Source organism: Engystomops pustulosus, chromosome 6 (assembly GCF_040894005.1).
Source record: "Engystomops pustulosus chromosome 6, aEngPut4.maternal, whole genome shotgun sequence".
Lineage (NCBI taxonomy): Eukaryota > Metazoa > Chordata > Amphibia > Anura > Leptodactylidae > Engystomops > Engystomops pustulosus.
The window spans coordinates 85,437,371-85,454,843 of record NC_092416.1 but is presented as its reverse complement, the minus strand read 5'-3'; the positions used below and the strand labels follow the sequence as shown (position 1 = coordinate 85,454,843).

Here is a 17,473-nt window from a genome sequence, read left to right as displayed (position 1 = left end):
GGCTCTTTCGACATACTAACAAACTTTTATATATCCTAAAGGGGACAGCATAGGGGGGAGGAGGGAAAAAGTTGTAAATGCTTATTATACTAAAACATAGCTTTCATTTTATTCAAGCAAAATGTTATGGAGCAAAAATGAATAACTCCTAGACATAAAACAGCATTTAAACCAAGATGCAGCTAGATACGGTAGTTTGATGTAGCTGCTGTTATAACTGCCTGTTCAAGCAAACCACAGAAAATCAAATATTACTTTTGCCTACTTCCTTGGCTAACTATTAGTGCTTGGTGGACATAATACTATAAACTTGCACTTACCAATGAATTGTTTGGAGATGCAATTGTCGCAACATATATATATGTTGTATTATCTACAATGAATTCTAGCCATCAACTGATTCTGCAGAATATTATTTTAGAATATAGTATTTACCCACTTTATTGCCAAAGTGTTAGAATAAATAAAATTAGAGGTCCTTTAGATGTTCTATGACTGTTGCTAATATACTGTATATCATATAATGTGGGGTTGTACAAGAGTGCTTCAATATTGGGATTTCCATATGACCCACATTTTTTCAGTAAGTAAAAATATTTTGGCGTTAAAACTTCCATATTTAGCCAGATAAATACTTATTACAACTTGAAATTCCCTGAATAAACTAAGAACAGAGCCATAACTACAGTGGTAGCAGCCAAAGCAGCTACTAAGTGACCCGCAGTGTCAGGGGCCAGCCACCAGACCTGCCACACTAAAGAATGAAGGATGTGCACCATTATATTTACTAAGGGTCCCGCGGCCACATTTCCATCAGGTTTTCCGACTTTTCAGAGATTGCGCCGCTGGGACAGGGATTTAGAAGGGCATTGTGTCGCACGCGATCAGATTTTGGTGCAGAAATAGGGGGCGGGCCGTCAAAAGACCCGATGAATTCGGACTGAGCGTGGGATTTAACATTTAAATTGTGTCGCAAGACAATGCACTTACATGCACCGAAACAGGCATCCAAGTGTACTACATGTAGCACAGCCACATTGCCAGCCTATCATTAATGTTCCCCTATGTTTGTTATATACTGTAGGTCTGCATATAGTACTGTATGTATGTGTGTATATACTGTATGTGTGTATGAGGTGTGTATGTATACATGAATATTTACATGAGTGGACATGAGTGTATTAATTGTGTAAGACTGTATAAATGTGTGTGTGTGTGTGAATGTATAAAAATATGTGATTGTATATGTATATTGTATGTAAGGGTTAGGGGGGCATTCAGAAGTTTTCTCTTGTGTTCAGCTTCTCCTACATATTTACATAGTTTATATGGTTGGGAAAAAAAACATGCCCATCAAGTTCAACCAAGGAAGGGAGGGGAGTAGATTAAGAAGGGATTTAAGGGAAATTACTCTATATTATAACATAACCGTCAATGTTATTTAGATGTAAAAAGGCATCTCGACCCTTCTTGAAGCTCTCAGCTGTCCCTACTGTGACCAATGCCTGAGGCAGAATATTCCACAGATTTACAGCTCTCATAGAAAAAAAGCCTTGTTTTCTCTGGTAATTAAACCTTGTTTTCTCCAGGCGGATATAATGTCCCCTTGTCTTTTGATTCAATTTAACCTGGAACAATGTTACACCATATTTTTTGTATGGGTTATTCATATATTAATATAAATGAATCATGTTCCCTCTTAGTTGTCTCTTTTTGAGACTAAATGAATCTAGTTGTTTTAATCTTTCCTTATAACTCAGACTCTCCAAACCCCTTATCATTTTTGTGGCTCTTTGTGGTAATCTCTCCAGGTCCAGGGCATTCTTTTTATGGACTGGTGCCCAGAAGTGGATGAAACCGAACCAACGCCTTGTACAGTGGTAATATTGCAACCCTAGTCCACACCACTTTTGATTCATGAGAATATCTTGCTGGCTTTAGAGGCAGCTGATTGACATTGCATGCTGTTCTTTATCTATGATCTACTAGTACCCCCAGGTCCTTCTCAACAAGGGACTCTCCCAGATTTATTCCACCAAGGACATATGTAGCATGTGGATTATTAGCCCCCAGGTGCATAACCTTACATTTATCCGCATTAAACCTCATTTGACAAGTGTATGACCAAATACTCTGAGGGTCCAAGTCACCCTACAGCCTATAAAAATCCTCAATAGACTGTATTACACTACACAGCTTGGTATCTGCAAAATAGACACAGTGCTATTAATTCCTACCTCTATATCATTAATAAATGTAAGTGAGCCAAACACACAACACTGGGTTACACCACTTATAACTGGTGACCATTCTGAGTAGGAATCATTCACCATAACTCTCTGGATACAGACCATTTTCAATCTAATTGCAAACGATTTTTGCCAAACCAATAAACTTTATTTTACCCATCATGCATCTGAGAGTGAAAGTGTCGATTGCCTTTGCAAAGTCAACGAACACAATATCCACAGCGGCTCCTCCATCCAGGGATCTGCTCACCTCTTCATAGAAGCAGATCAGGTTATTCTGATAGCTTCTATCCTTAGTAAACCCATGCTGGCTGTCACTTATTATTTCTATTTGATGTCATATATAGGCGGTCCCCTACTTAAGGACACCTGACTTACAGACGACCCCTAGTTAAAGATAGATCCCTCTGCTCTGCCCAGTGTGACCTCTGGTGAAGCTCTCTGAATCCTTTACTATAGTCCCAGACTGCAATGATCAGCTATGATTTGTCTGTAATCAAGCTTTATTGATAATCCTTGGTCCAATTATGGCAAAACATTTTGAAACTCCAATTGTCACTGGGGCAAAACAATTTTTTGTCTGGTTCTACAATGATAAAATATAGTTCTACGTACAGATTCGATTTAAGAATAAACCTATGGAACCTATCTTGTTCGTAAACCCGGAGACTGCCTGAACTCCAGTTTGTAATCTTTTAGTCACCCTTCCAATATTTTCCCCACAATGGAAGTTAAGCTTACAGGTCTATAGTTGTTTGGGGAAGATTGAGAGCGCTTTTTAAATATTGGGGTGTATCCTATCTGGTCCAGGAGCCTTGTACACATTTATTTTATTGAGCTTAGATTGGATTGTGTCTACTTTCCGCCAGTCTGTATATTACAGGATGTATTACCCGCACTGGCACCATCCACGTCAGAAGTTCTTTCTTATATTGTATAAACTTAGCTAAAAATCCATTTACTATCTCCACTTTCTTGGTCTACAGTTACCAAAGCCCCATTTTCAGTATATAGGGTTCCAGCTGCTCTTACCTATTTTTTTCGCATTTATATAAGAATTTCTTATATATAAGAATTTCTTGGGTTTTGTTTTGCTATCTTTGGACACCTGTCTTTCATTTTGTATTTTGGCTAGATCTATTTCCTTTTTACAGATTTTGGTAAGAGTTTTGTAATTATTGAAGGCTTCAGGCGTCAGATTTATATTTTTGAATGCCCTTTTTTATCATTAATTGCCCTTTTAACTGTAATCTAGCCTGTCTATATGTGTTACCTATTGGAACAACCTATTTAGAAGTATAATGGCTCAGTATAAATTTGAATGTCTCCCATTAGTATCATCACGTGAGAGTATCCAGTCTATATATTGTATTGCAGCCCTACATTTTGGGAAATTAGCCTTTTTAAATGCAATGGGGCACATTTACTAAGGGTCCACACACCGCATTTCCGTCGGGTTTCCCGACTATTTCCGATCTGTGCCGCATTTTTGGCGCACACGATCGTATTTTGGCGCCGACTTTCATGGGGCATGGCTGTCGACAACTTGACTGATTTGGACTAAGCACGGGATTTAAAATTCAAATTGTGTGGTTAGACTTGCACTCACATACACCGGGAAGAAGAAGGTGAACTCAGGCGGACCACAGCGGGGAAGCGACACGTGCAGGAAATCAGGCGCACGATCTTAGTGAAACACGCCAGACTTCATCCTCGTCGGATAACGCACCTCGGTGACCGCAACAGGACCGGGTAAGTAAATGTGCCCCAGTGTGTTTGCTTTTTACAGTTTACAGTTCCCAAGGGTTTCCCATACACTGATAGTTTGGATAATTTCTGCTTTGTTAGAAATCACAAAGTCGAACAAAGCATTAGCTTTTCTACAAGCTGTACCATAAAATTGTGCAAAAAGTTTTACAGAAAATTGGGAACTCCAGCGAGGGTACAAAAAAAGAATATAAAAAAATACGACAAAAACATTAAAAACAACTTTTAATCTGACAATTAAAAAGCCATGTGCACATGGAAAAAGAGAAAAGCCATGGCGCGTTTCGGAAGTTAATCCTTAGTCCTAGTGCAAAAAGTTTCACAGATAAAGACTCCGGACCCCATTTAATATTTGGAAAGTTAAAGTCTCCCATGATCACTAATGTCCCCTCCTGTGCAGCCCACTCCATATGTTTATATAGGTGACCCTTTATTTAGGTGATAATAGGTGATAATATATTAAATATTACTGGCCCATATAGCCTTACTCCTCCATTCATCGCCCACTGTGCTTTACACCAACTTAGGCTGCGCCATCTCTGACCTGTCTACCCTTTTAATTTTTTCCTTGTGTTGCTGCCTTTTTTTGTTAATTTTTTGCTCACAACCTTCAAAAATCTATAGCGTTTTCTTTTTTACGTGTACAGAGCTGTGTAAAGGCTTGTTTTCCACAGGACAAATTGTACTTCTCAGTGACATTATGTATTATTCCAAGCCATGTACTGGGAAGTTGGGAAAAAATTCCAAATGTGGTGAAATTGATAAAAAAAAACACATTTGCATCACTTTTTTGTGGGCACAGTTTAATGACTTCCACTGTGCGTTCAAACATCTACTTTATTCTATGGTTTGATATGATCATGGTCATACAAATTTTAAATAGGTTTTATTGTGTTTTAATACATTTTAAAATATTAAACCAATGTCTATGGAAAAAAAAATCATTTTACTTCTTCATTTCATCTTCTGACGCTAATAACTTATTATACTTCGGTGTATGGAGCTGTGTAAGGTGAAAGAGAAAGCAAGATAAATTTACATTTCATTGCTACCATTTTGAGGACTTTTTATAAAAAAAAAATGTTATCTGATGCAAACTGGCATAAAAGTGTTGTTTCAGACATTTTGGTGCTATTTTCTGTTATTGGGTTCATCACCAGTGTCATACATTATGGGTTATGAGGACCCTTCTTATGATAGGTGTTTAGGGGAAGTTACCTTTGCCCTATAAGAAAACGTAATTAGCACGTGGAGCAACTGCTCCCACCCCCATCTTGTGATACATACTCCCTTTATTCCCCCTTATCAAAATAAATGTTAATCTGTTTCCAGTGTCTGGTGAATGGGATTCATACAGACTTGATACAGACTTGGTGATTGATTCAGACTTGGTGTCTTCAAGCCCCTCATGGCGGGTCATCTGTCTTAAAATGGCTACTTAAGAACATGACAAAATTATACTTCAAAGAAAACTTCGTAAAGCAAATTTCTCAATTTCTGGTCAAAGAATCTGAATCAGCAAAGCGGGTTGGACTTGCTGCGGCATGGTACCTTGTCGGGGCACGTGCGGACGGTGGACAGGAACGAGACAGGAGCCAGGACGAGTGAGCTTCGCTGGCGATGTGCTGGCGGGGGCAGAGGAGCACGGGTGAGCCCATGACCCACGATATGGATTGGGGGACCACCCATGTCAGGTTTTCTCCACCCCGGATCTCTATGCCAATCCAATTAGCAAGATGTCTGTCTTTTCTTTATCTTATCCCTTTTTATTTTACTGTTTTTTATGGATGTCTGTTATTTCATAATTTTTGTAACTATTAAGCATTGTGCCTATTTTGCATATTAAATAGTTCTTTAATAAGTTTTTCCTTGTGCTGTATATGTTCCCATAACTCTGGAGAGGTGAAATACCGTGTTAACTGGGTCTATGTGCTTAAAATTCACTTATGAGAAAGGGGATACAAAGATTTGTTTTTTTGGATTTAGAATTAGGGAGGAATGGTAAGAAAATAATACGCAAAAATGTTTTCAAACCAAAACCAACCTTGGATTAATAACATCCCCGCAGGACAAATTAGAAGAATCGAGAGAAACTGTATGAGAAAAGAAGATGTAGAACACAGGTAGAAATCGTGAAGGAGAGATTTAGAGGTAGGGTATTTAACAGTCCACAGACAACAGAACTAAAAGTCTCTATGGGAAGAGTCCGGAGGGAGGAGTGTGTGGACCAGTGGACCCTCTGGACCACCTCGGGAGATGGAGAGAGTACTAGCCGCAACCCTAGACCGGAGTCTACGTGGCACCCTGGTCTTCACCAGAGCCCGCCGCAAAGCTGGATGGTCTTGCTGCAGAGGGGTGCCACTTGGTCGTTCCACAGGTGTGAATAGGCCCACGGTGGCAGCCAGGGATGACAGGGATGCAGAACACAGTCCAAGCCTGGGATGACAGTAGGAAAGCGGCTTGTAAGGATGCGGCCTAGTCGGGAAGCAGGAGCGCTGGAAAGGTAAATCCGGGCAAGGGGTGCCGCTCCACATTGAAGGGCACGGGTGTACCAGCGATTCGTACCGAGGAACATGGGTGCAGCAGTGACAGTACCCTTCCCCCCTTTTGGGCCCCTCTCTATCTTCTTCCGTCTCCTCCAATTCTTCAAGATGGTGGGACACCTCTGGAGGTAGACAGGGACTGACAGCTGTGGAACCTGGAGTGGCACTTGGAAAGGCCAGAGACTGGAATGGCTCTGGGAAGCCGGAGACTGGAGAGGCTTTTGGAAAAACTGAAGACTCTGGAGTAGCTTCTGGGAAAGCCGGATACTCTGAAATGGCTTTAGAGATAGCTGGAGGCTCTGGAGTGGCTTCTGGAAAAACCAGAGATTCTGGAGTGGCTTCTGGGAAAGCCGGAGCCTGGAGTGGCATCTGGAAAAACCAGAGACTCTGGAGTGGCTTCTGGGAAAGCCAGAGGCTGGAGCGGCTCTGAAAGCCAGAGGCTGGAGAGGCTTCTGGAAAAGCCAGAGACTCTGGAGAGGCTTCTGGGAAAGACAGAGGATGGAGCGGCTCTGAAAGCCGGAGGCTGGAGTGGCTTCCGGAAAAGCGGGAGACTCTGTAGTGGCTTCTGGGAAAGCCAGAGACTCTGTAGTGGCTTCTGGGTAAAGCCGAAGGCTGGAGTGGCTTCTGGGAAAGCCGGAGACTCTGGAGTGGCTTTTGGGTAAAGCCAGAGACTGGAGCGAATTCTGGGAAAGCCGGAGCCAAGCGAGGCGGACGTGGAAGTCGACCTCGAAGTTGCTGGGAGTCAAGCAGTTGATGAAGCATGGAGGCAACTCTGCTTAGTTTTTTTTCCGGAAAAAAGAGCTGCCGGGAGTGCTGGGTATCTACTCCGCAAAGATCAGCCAGCAACTGATTAGAATCCTTGGCATATTCCCTCATTCTGGCGGAGTCCATGGCCGAATCCTGCTGTAACGGTCACTCAGGCGACAGAAGGTACTTGGGAGTACCCAGGAGGAAAATCTCTATGGGAAGAGTCTGGAGGGAGGAGTCTGTGGACCACCGCGGGAGATGGAGAGAGTACTAGCCGCAACCCAGGACCGGAGTCTAAGTGGCACCCTGGTCCTCACTAGTGCCTGCCGCAAAGCAGGATGGTCTTGCTGCAGCGGGGTGCCACCAGGTCGTTCCACAGGTGCGACTAGGCACATGGTGGCAGCCAGGGATGACAGAGCCTGGGATGACAGTAGGATGTTGTAAGAATGAGCTGAAAATCACGACAGGCAAGCAGGAGCAAGGATGCGTCCTAGTTAGGAAGCTGGTGTGCTGTAGAGGTCCGGGCCGGGGGTGCCACACCACATGGAAGGGCACGGGTGTACCTGTGATCCGTATCGATGATCGCGGGTCCGGCCGTGACATGATATAGATAATAGTGACAATAGAAGTGTTGAAAGTAAGGAAAAGAATGTAAATCCTGTCTTCATAACCAGCTGTTCGAAGGAAGCCCTAAAACTAAAAACCATATTACAAAAACACTGGCACATTGTGGGTGGAGACCCTGTTGTGGGGAAACTAATTCCAAGACAACTGGAAGTTCTCACTTAAAAGATTTACTGACCAATTATTTGTTAATGTGCCCTTGCAGTTTGGGTTATGTGGGGAGAACTGGACGAAAACTAAAAACGAAGATTGGGGAACACATCAGAAATATTAGAAAAGGTGTTGACACACATAGGGGCAGATTTACTTACCCGGTCCTGTCATGATCCAGCGGCACGCTCTCTGTGGAGGATTCGGGTCTTCTGGCGATTCACCAAGGTAGTGCGCCCGATGTCTACCAGGTGTCGCTGCTGCGCTGAAGTCCTTCGGAGTTCACTGGAGTTCACCAAGCTATCCTGGGTGCAGGTAAGTGCGTGTCAAGCGACACTTTTTAAAAAAAAATACTTCGATTTTTCCGAATCCGTCGGGTTTTCTTACGGCCACACCGCCAGATTTCCGTTGCGTGCATGACGGCGCCGATGCGCCACAATCCAATCGCGTGCACCAAAAACCCTGGGCAATTGAGGGAAAATCGCCGCAAAGCGGTAATATTCGGGTAACCCGATGGAAAAACTCGATTCGGGCCCTTAGTAAATGACCCCCATAGTGTTTCAGCCCATTTTACGAAAGAGCACACATGTAATCCAGAAAAAGTGAGATTTTGGGCTATAGACAAAGTAGAACCACAATGGAGGGGTGAGCACCTTGGTACATTGCTCAGCAAGAGAAAGGGAAAATGGATATATAGATTAGAGACCTTGTCACCACAGGGATTAAATATAGATCTGGAGATAAAATGTTTTTTGAGGGATACTTAACTATGAAGGGATATCGGACATTTTGGGCACACTTGGGTTATTAAATTCACTGAAATAAATGGGGTTGTGATATTAGATGTATTTTATAAAGTTAAAATGTGGTGAAACCTATACATGACAGAAAACACATAGTCCAATACATAATATTAAACAGACAATTGGAAATGAAAAATTAGAATAAGAATTGATAGGGTTGAATAATATTTATAGTTGAAGATAACTATATGTTTGTGTTAATAATCAACTACACACTTTGTCTCTAATATTCATTATAAATTATGATCGAGTCTGTAATATAATAATAAAACAGGAGTTGCTCCGTGTTGTGGACACTTTAGACATATCGCTTTTCCTACAAACAAAATTGTAATGTAAGATCTAATTCATGGGGAAATTTTATCTATAAGATGTATAAAAGGTTTAAATACTTTTATACAAAGCGGAACACACTCCGGTGCTCTCTTTCAGTATCATTGAGAGGTAGAGGAGGCGTATAGTGGGTGTGTGAGGAGGTTCTCTCTGATTGGTTTGAGGTGTTGCTTGGCGACCTGGTTAGCTTGTTTTGGTTCCTCAGGCTTGTTTATGTGTTACCTAGCAACCCTGACAGCATGCTTTATTTCTCAGGCTTGCTCTAGAAGTCTGTAGCTAGATGACTAATTGAGCTCTCTGGTGTTGTAGAGGAAGAAAAAAACCCCATACAAACTGAAATGTGTATCAAAATAGGGATTTATTATAACTTTTAAAAATTTTTTGATTGATGTATATATGATGTGTTATGGCTTACATATCTGTATGATTTGAATTGTCAAAAGAGAAACGAATCTCAACGATGTATGTATAAATTGAAAGTGAGGACTGATTCTAGTCATGCCCCGGAAGAAGCTGCAAGGCGAAACCCAAGGTCGGGCAGTGACTTGGCGTCCCCGTGGAAATTATATGCAAATTTTTACTTGGTTTTATGTGAATAGATTTGATATTAAAATACTTAATCCTTTGGAACTGTCTACACTATGGGGGTCATTTACTAAGGGCCTGATTCACGTTTTTCCCGACGTGTTATCCGAATATGTCCGATTTGCGCCGATTTTATTTTTTCCCGACTGTATTGCCCCGGGATTTTGGCGCACGCGATCGGATTGTGGCGCATCGGCGCTGGAAATGCACGCGACGGAAATCGGGGGCGTGGGCGAACGAAAACCCGGCGGATTCGGAAAAACCGCCACATTTAAAAAAAAAAAAGTGTTGCGGAGCTTGCACTTACCTTCACTAGGAATAGGCCGGTGAACTTGAGTGCGTTCCGATGCTCTTCAGTGCAGCCACCTGGTGGACGTCGGAGGAACTGCCTTAATGAATCGCGGCCGGACCCGAATCCACCGCACTAAAATTCCAGTTGTAGGTCATGTACACAGAACATATACAATTTGTCCTCCCCAACAATTACTTTGCATTTGGAGAATATCTGTACTTACAGCATGTGGGCACACCAATGTTTTTAAGGTACCACCGTATGCAAATCTTTTATGATATTCTGAAGGACCTTCTTCAATTCCACAAGGATTACAACAACTTTAACCCCTCTATCAATCTAAAATTAAGCTATTCAGACACTTTCTGGACAACACCATATACATTACATTGACAGCTTTCATCCTAAAAACACAAGATAATCCATCATATCAAAACCGTACAAAATGTACCTGTACCAGAATCACAGCAGGTATATAAGTTTAAAGGGATATCTTTCTGCAGGACTTCCAATGGGGTATGATTATGTTTAAATGGTGTCCCATCACAGGCCTCTATGGTGGAGAAACAGGTCAGAGACTTCATCAGCACATGAACTTGTACTGATCCGATATAAACAACAGAAGTAAAGATCTCCCAGTGGCCACACATTTCTTTAGAAAGGACCACACTGTAGAAGATTTGCAGATTACGGTTTTATTGGGATATTTAACCCCTTCCCGACGCGCGCCGTACTAGTACGGTGCGCGCCGGGTCCCGGTGCATGGGGAGGGCTCGCGGGCCGAGCCCTCTCCATAGCCGGAAAGTCATCGCGGATGTTTTCTCCGTGATCGCCGCCGGCAATGCTGCCGGCGGCTTCAAAGAGATGGCGCCGCATGGGCGCCGCCATCTTGTTGTGGATCGCTGCTCCCCGATGACGTCACGGGGAGCGGCGATCCGTCGCCATGGTAACCTCGGGTGTTCCGAACACCCGAGGCTACTTCCTTTTAACCCATGCATTACAATGTGCTAATTGCACATTGGAATGCATGGGGAGTAAAATCCACATATACTGCCATACTGTAGTATGGCAGTATATGATAGGATCGATCAGACTACCTAGGGTTGAAGTACCCTAGGGAGTCTGAAAAATAGTAAAAGTAAAAATAAAAAAAAGTTTAAAAAAAAAAAATTATAATAAAAAAAACTAAAAATTCAAATCACCCCCCTTTCCCTAGAACTGATATAAAAATAAATAAACAGTAAAAATCATAAACACATTAGGTATCGCCGCGTCCGAAAATGCCCGATCTATCAAAATATGATAATGTTTTTTCACTATGTTTAACCCCGTAACGGAAAATAGCGTCCAAAGTCGAAAATGGCATTTTTTTGCCATTTTGAAAAATATAAAAAAATTAATAAAAAGTGATCAAAAGGTCGCACAGTCCCAAAAATTATAGTAATGAAAACGGCATCAAAATTCGCAAAAAATGACACTATCCACAGCTCCAAAGTATGAAAAAGTTATTGGCCCCAGAAGATGGCAAAATAAAAAAAAAATATTTTGTACAGGAGGTTTTAATTTTTTTAAATGTATGAAAACATTATAAAACCTATACAAATTTGGTATCCACGTGATCGTACCGACCCAAAGAATAAAGTAGACATGTCATTTGGGACGCAGAGTGAAAGCTGTAAAATCCAAGCCCACAAGAAAACGTCACAAATGTGGTTTTTCACCATTTTCACTGCATTTGGAATTTTTTTCCCGCTTCCCAGTACACGCCATAGAATATTAAATACCGTCACTACGAAGTGCAATTTGTTACGCAGAAAATAAGCCATAACACAGCTCTTTATGTGGAAAAATAAAAAAGTTATAGATTTTTGAATTTGGTGAGTGAAAAATGGAAGTGAAAAAACTAAAAAAGGCCAAGTCGTTAAGGGGTTAAAAACACAAGAATGAAAGTATAAGAACCAAAGCTTTTGTCTTTCTTGTCAAGCCTCACACATTTTTAGCCTATTACCCTCCTGTTGTAAATAAGATGTCTGTGTATATATCATTCTGTTGTTTTAATTTTTTTTAATATCCTGTGATAATCGCTGCCTAGGGTGTATCTCATGATTGAACACCACTAAGGCATGTAAAAGGAAGTGGTGCAAAGGCATCTCCATCTTAGTCCATATTTATTCCATAAGGTAAACTCTGTAACATAACAAGCAATCCAAATGTCTGAATCACAATTACAGCATTTCCATAAAAATTATACCTTACACAACTCTATCAACCAGGTTACAGTCTACGGGTTACAGAAGTTACAGGTTTGAAGATGCAAAGATGTAGCCACTGTGTGCCTGCTGTTCTTGAAGCTGATCTTCATTAGCCCTGAAATCCCAGGTATTTTTTAAAATTTGACTTATATACATTACAGTCATCCTCCTTGCTCTGCAACTCAGGAGCCATATGTGAAGGCGGAACATGACGGTGGTAAGGGGGACCTATTACACCTGAATTTCATGTATCAGTATTGAGGTAAGATGGCGGTCCTTGTTAAAAGAACAGTAGGTGGTGCATAGTGTAGTTATGTAAGAAGAGAGGGGCTCAGGAGTAGATGTCACCTCCTGTCCTATATCCCACTTTCTTGTTCTCTCCCTAGAAGATCAAAAAGAAACATGCAGCCAAGGGCGGGCACGTTGATGAAGCACACAAGGGATGATCTTCACTAGGGTCATTGGTGCCCTTAAAGTGTATTGGCTCTGCTAGAATGGCATGGCAGAGCATGCCGCCCCCTTTATTGCTGTCTGGCCGAGTGCTGTTCGCTGACAGCTCTGGATTGGGGTATTGGTGAATTTAACCCATAGCATGTCACCTGACTAATTCACTGTTTGTTTTATTCCAGTGATTTTAAAAAAAAGCTGTGGCCATTTTGACCCATTGAATTTATGTGGTTGTGTATTTTTTCCAGAGATTGGGGCAAATTTACTTACCCGGTCCTGTAGTGATCCCCGATCCGGACGGTCGGACGAAGATAAAGTCCGGCGCGATTCACGTAGCTTGTGCGCCCGATTTCCTGCATCTGTCGCTTCCCCGCTCAGGGCCGACCATGCCCCCGGATTTGCGTTGCATGTAAGTCGGCGTGATTGCACTAAAATCTGATCGCTTGCGGCAAAAAACCCTGTTAAATGCGGTGTAAAACGGAAATCGTCGGGAAATTGCAGTCCGCGGACCCTTGTGTTTTCTCTTGTAAAAGTTGTCTTTAAAATAAAGAGAGGGTCTATCCCGTATCCCCACGTCATATGTTTCACTAATAATTCTTTTGGGCATTAATGCCTTCCTCCTCACTTCCCTGCCCAAGAGTGAATATTGAGAGCATGCGCCGGAATACTCAAGAGTTGGCTTCCATCACTGCCTCTTAGGCAAGAAAAGGTAAAGGAGCAGGATGGCATAGAGACCTGCTAGTGGAGTGGAAAATTATCAAAACACAGAGTAAAGAAGGGGCTACCGTCTCGTACTCAGTAATCACTGAGTCTAATTAGCATATTTGTAACACTTAAAGTACAAGAACTACCTGAGATTGCAGGGCTAATGAAGATCAGCTCCAAGAGGCTTAGTTTGAAAATTGGTTATATTGGTGGTAGATTTCCATAAATTTTTTAAAATGTATTAAAACCTAAAAAAAAGATTTATATTAGGTATTTCTATGATAATACTGGATCAAACTGGACCAAAAAAAGGGAATTTTTTTCATATCTTCCTAGTACCTTACGGAGAAAATTGAATAGGAACTACTAAATAGCTTTCATGTGTGCAATTTTCAGTCCGTAAGCAGCAAGCCATGTGCTGTTACTTGTGGCCTATAGGATATTGAAGGGTTAGCACCATTCACCTAGTCAATGTCCATATGTATGACATGACTGTTCTATAATTTGGAGCATGGCCAGTTAGCACGGTGGGTGCAATGGACCATGAACATTTACAATAGAAGTCAATGGTGCCATTAATTAGCCAACATTTGTGAAGCTAACTCACACAAAAAAATGGATGTGTGTTCAGTCCGCTGGATAGAATCTGGATGGATCAAGTGGGTCCATTTCCATAGGCTGAACATGTTCACGTGCTGTCAGCCCAAGCTGCTGTTGACCTCTTCTTAGGCTGGATTCATACGAATGTATGCCCGCCAGGCCGCAGCCGGGTGGGCATATGTCCGGTGCCATGGAGAAGAAGAGTGGTGACCCTTCCCCTCTCCATAGCGATGCATGGCACACAGTGCCGTAATTAGGAGATGTCCTTTCTTTTCCCTTGTACTGTGCAGTATGTGCCCCCATTGCCGGCCTATGGGGAACAGATGTACGGCCGCATAAATGTAGCCCATAAATATAAGTTAGTTAGGGGATGGGAGACAGCAACCCTATCAATCTGCTGTTTAATGAAGCCACAAAGTTTGGACAAGTGCCACAATCTTTTGACTGTCATAGACAGAATATATTACAGACGAAAACTAAAATCAGAAAATTAAACATTGAGATTGATACATTTCAACATCTAATATTAATAAGTAGAAGAAATAAAACATTTAATTATCTTATGCACTTTAACTCACACACCCTTGGCTGCAGCACTGGGGGCAATACAAAACATGCCTGAGCATTTAAGTGGTGAAGTGAGCAGGAGTGTGACATAAAACACTTACTAGCCAGCAGCAGCCCCTTTGTATATCTTTATTTCTAGTTGGTTATATATTTTCAGGTATGCTACTATAGAAAGACTGATCCAGAAATTACCTTCTATAAGTCCACTTACCAGCAATTGTTAAAATTAAGAGTAGATTCCGTCTAAACCAGCTACAGTACTTTGTCCAGCATGGCTTTGGATACTCTTCTAGATTCATATGATGTCCATCAGAAATGGGAACTTCAATGTGATTTGTCATCCTAAGTTAACAAGCCAACGGCAGCAGCTAGGGCACAACCTGAAAAAAAGGGCCAATGAATCTGATGCATTGTTATAAAGTGTTGATAATAGTGTGACACATAAGGCTATGCTCAGTGCTTTACAGATTCAAACGTCCAGAATATCTATGGTGTTTATTTATTAATCCACTAGGCCAGATTTTTGGCATAAAAAAACTGCATCACAATCGTAATTGATAAATCTAGTGCAGACAATTGTTGTCTAATTCTATATTGGTGTACCCTGCACAAATTTATAAATTCCCCCCAATGAATTATGCCATCTGTTTGGAGCTTTTGTTTTATAGCTCTTCTACTCCTGTAATAAAGCAGCACAACGGAAAACCCTGGTAGGGTTGTGAATACACAAAGACAGATATACTCATGTATCATGTCGACATGAAGAATAGGATGATTAAATCCCCAATCCCTTAAAAATGACAATTGATGGCGCAATTCCAACACCTGATCAAGTAACACAGACCGGATGAAGCACTAATTCCAACATGCGAAACACACAACGCCTTTTGTGGCACATCACGAAAATGGGACAGCATAATTTTTTCACAGCTTTCTAGTACCTCACACAGAAAACGGAATGGTGCCACAAGGAACTACAAATTGTACAGCAGAAAATAAATGTTAAAAAAATGTAATAGAAACTGAGAAGCAAAAAGTTAAAAAGGGCTTCATGGTAAGGTGCTATACAAATAATTTGCTTAAATAAGCTTTAAATTTAAGATAGCTTTCATGTGTGCAATTTTCAGGCCATAATGGGCAAGCCATGTGACTTGTACAGATGAAAGGGTTTGTCTAATTTTTTTTAAAGAAATTGTACTCCCAAGTAGCTGTATGATATATTCTGTATAATGTACAGGAGGGGTAGCTTCAAAAGATTTCTGCAGCCACAGCGACTCCACTATGGATCTCCCTCCATTTCTTAAGCAGGAGATAATGGGGGACATGTGTCATAGGTTTTTTTTCTTTGGTGAATTTTTGAGACATTTGACAGATCTTTTTTGCACCTTATGTATGGTCATGTCTTTTTACTTGTGATACATAATCAGGTTTTCCTATCCTGGCAGGTGCAAATTTTGGCTTCTTTTTGAGACTTTTTGTTGCAAATGTCTCAAATCTACATGGACACAAGCCATGTGAGGGGGTTATATGCAGGAGTTGACACTACTGTGTCCTGCATTTTAAACCCCTCAATGACCCCCTTATCGGCTTTTTACGGTGGTCATTAAGGGTACTTCTTCTGACGCGTACACCTTTCTACGGCGGCGCGTCAGAAGAAGATTTAGGGAAATCGGGTCCTGCAAGTGCCAGTGTCTGGCAGTGATCTCACAGCCCAGACCCGGCACTAACACCCGGGATCGGAAAAACTCAGATCCCGGGTGTTTAACCCCTTCCACGTCGCTGTCAAGCATGACCGCGGTGTGCAAGTGTGTCCCCGTCGATCGGTGTGCTTACCGGGGGATCTGATCTCTCCTGCCGCAGCCCCGGGTTCCAGCAAGTGACCCGAGGCTGCCAGTTTCTGTCCCTGCCGGGTTCCGCCTCCTGGCAGGACCCGGCTGTATGTAACTGAGCATGCTCAGTTACTTACACTATACACTGCAATATAAGTGTATTGCAGTGTAAAGGCTTGAACAAGAAGTAGAAAATGTTAAAAAGTTTAAAAAAATAAAAAAAAAGATTAAGTCATTTTATAATACAATTAAATAAATAAAATAAAAGTCCCATAATCTCCCCAGTTACAAATAAAATGCAAATAAAGTATATAACACACAAAAACACGTACATATTTGGTATCACTGCGTCTGTATCAATCTGTGCAATAAATTTAAATCAATATTGAACCCGCTCGGTGAACGACGTAAAAAAAAACCTCGAAAAACTTTCAGTAATATACTATTTTTCATAAAACACCATCACAAAAAATGTTCTAAAAAATTATCAAAAAAATTACGTTCCCTAATATGATACGACTGAAAGCCCTCAACCAGATATGACAACAGAAAAATACAGAAGTTATGGCCCTAAAAAGTTGTCAATAGTAAAAACAATAATATTTTCTCCAATATTGGTTTTGCTCAGGAAAATTGAGCAAAGATAAGAAAAACTATATAAATGAGGTATCACCACAATCGTAGTGAACCAGAGAATAAAGATAAAATATATAATATAATGTATATAATATATATACAATTTTTCGTTACGGTGAGCAGGGGAAAAAAATGCTAATCCAAAATAAAAATTGATGATTTTGTTTGTGTCCCCCTTTCATCATTTAATTTATTCTGAAACTGTCAGTTTTGGCCTAAATGAATGTATTTCGCAAAAAAATTCAAAAGTTTCTAAATCACAGGTCCATATTGTTTTAACCCATGTGAAACACTTAAAGGGTTAATAGACTTAATAGAAGTTGTTTTACATAAGTTGAGGGGTG

General features: G+C 41.2%; 1 protein-coding gene across 3 annotated transcripts in view; it reads right to left on the bottom strand.

Annotated features, from left to right (window-relative positions):
* Positions 1-17,473, bottom strand: part of LOC140063918 (excitatory amino acid transporter 2-like) — a 116,667-nt gene that overhangs the window by 40,400 nt on the left and 58,794 nt on the right. For 2 of the 3 annotated variants that reach the window (XM_072110190.1, XM_072110191.1), the window contains exon 2: positions 14,876-15,044. The exons of the other annotated variant lie outside the window; for it this stretch is intronic. In XM_072110190.1, coding sequence (XP_071966291.1) covers positions 14,876-15,005 — 130 coding nt within the window. In that variant the 5' untranslated portion in view covers positions 15,006-15,044. The remainder of the gene's footprint in view (positions 1-14,875; positions 15,045-17,473) is intronic. 3 annotated transcript variants of the gene reach the window in all.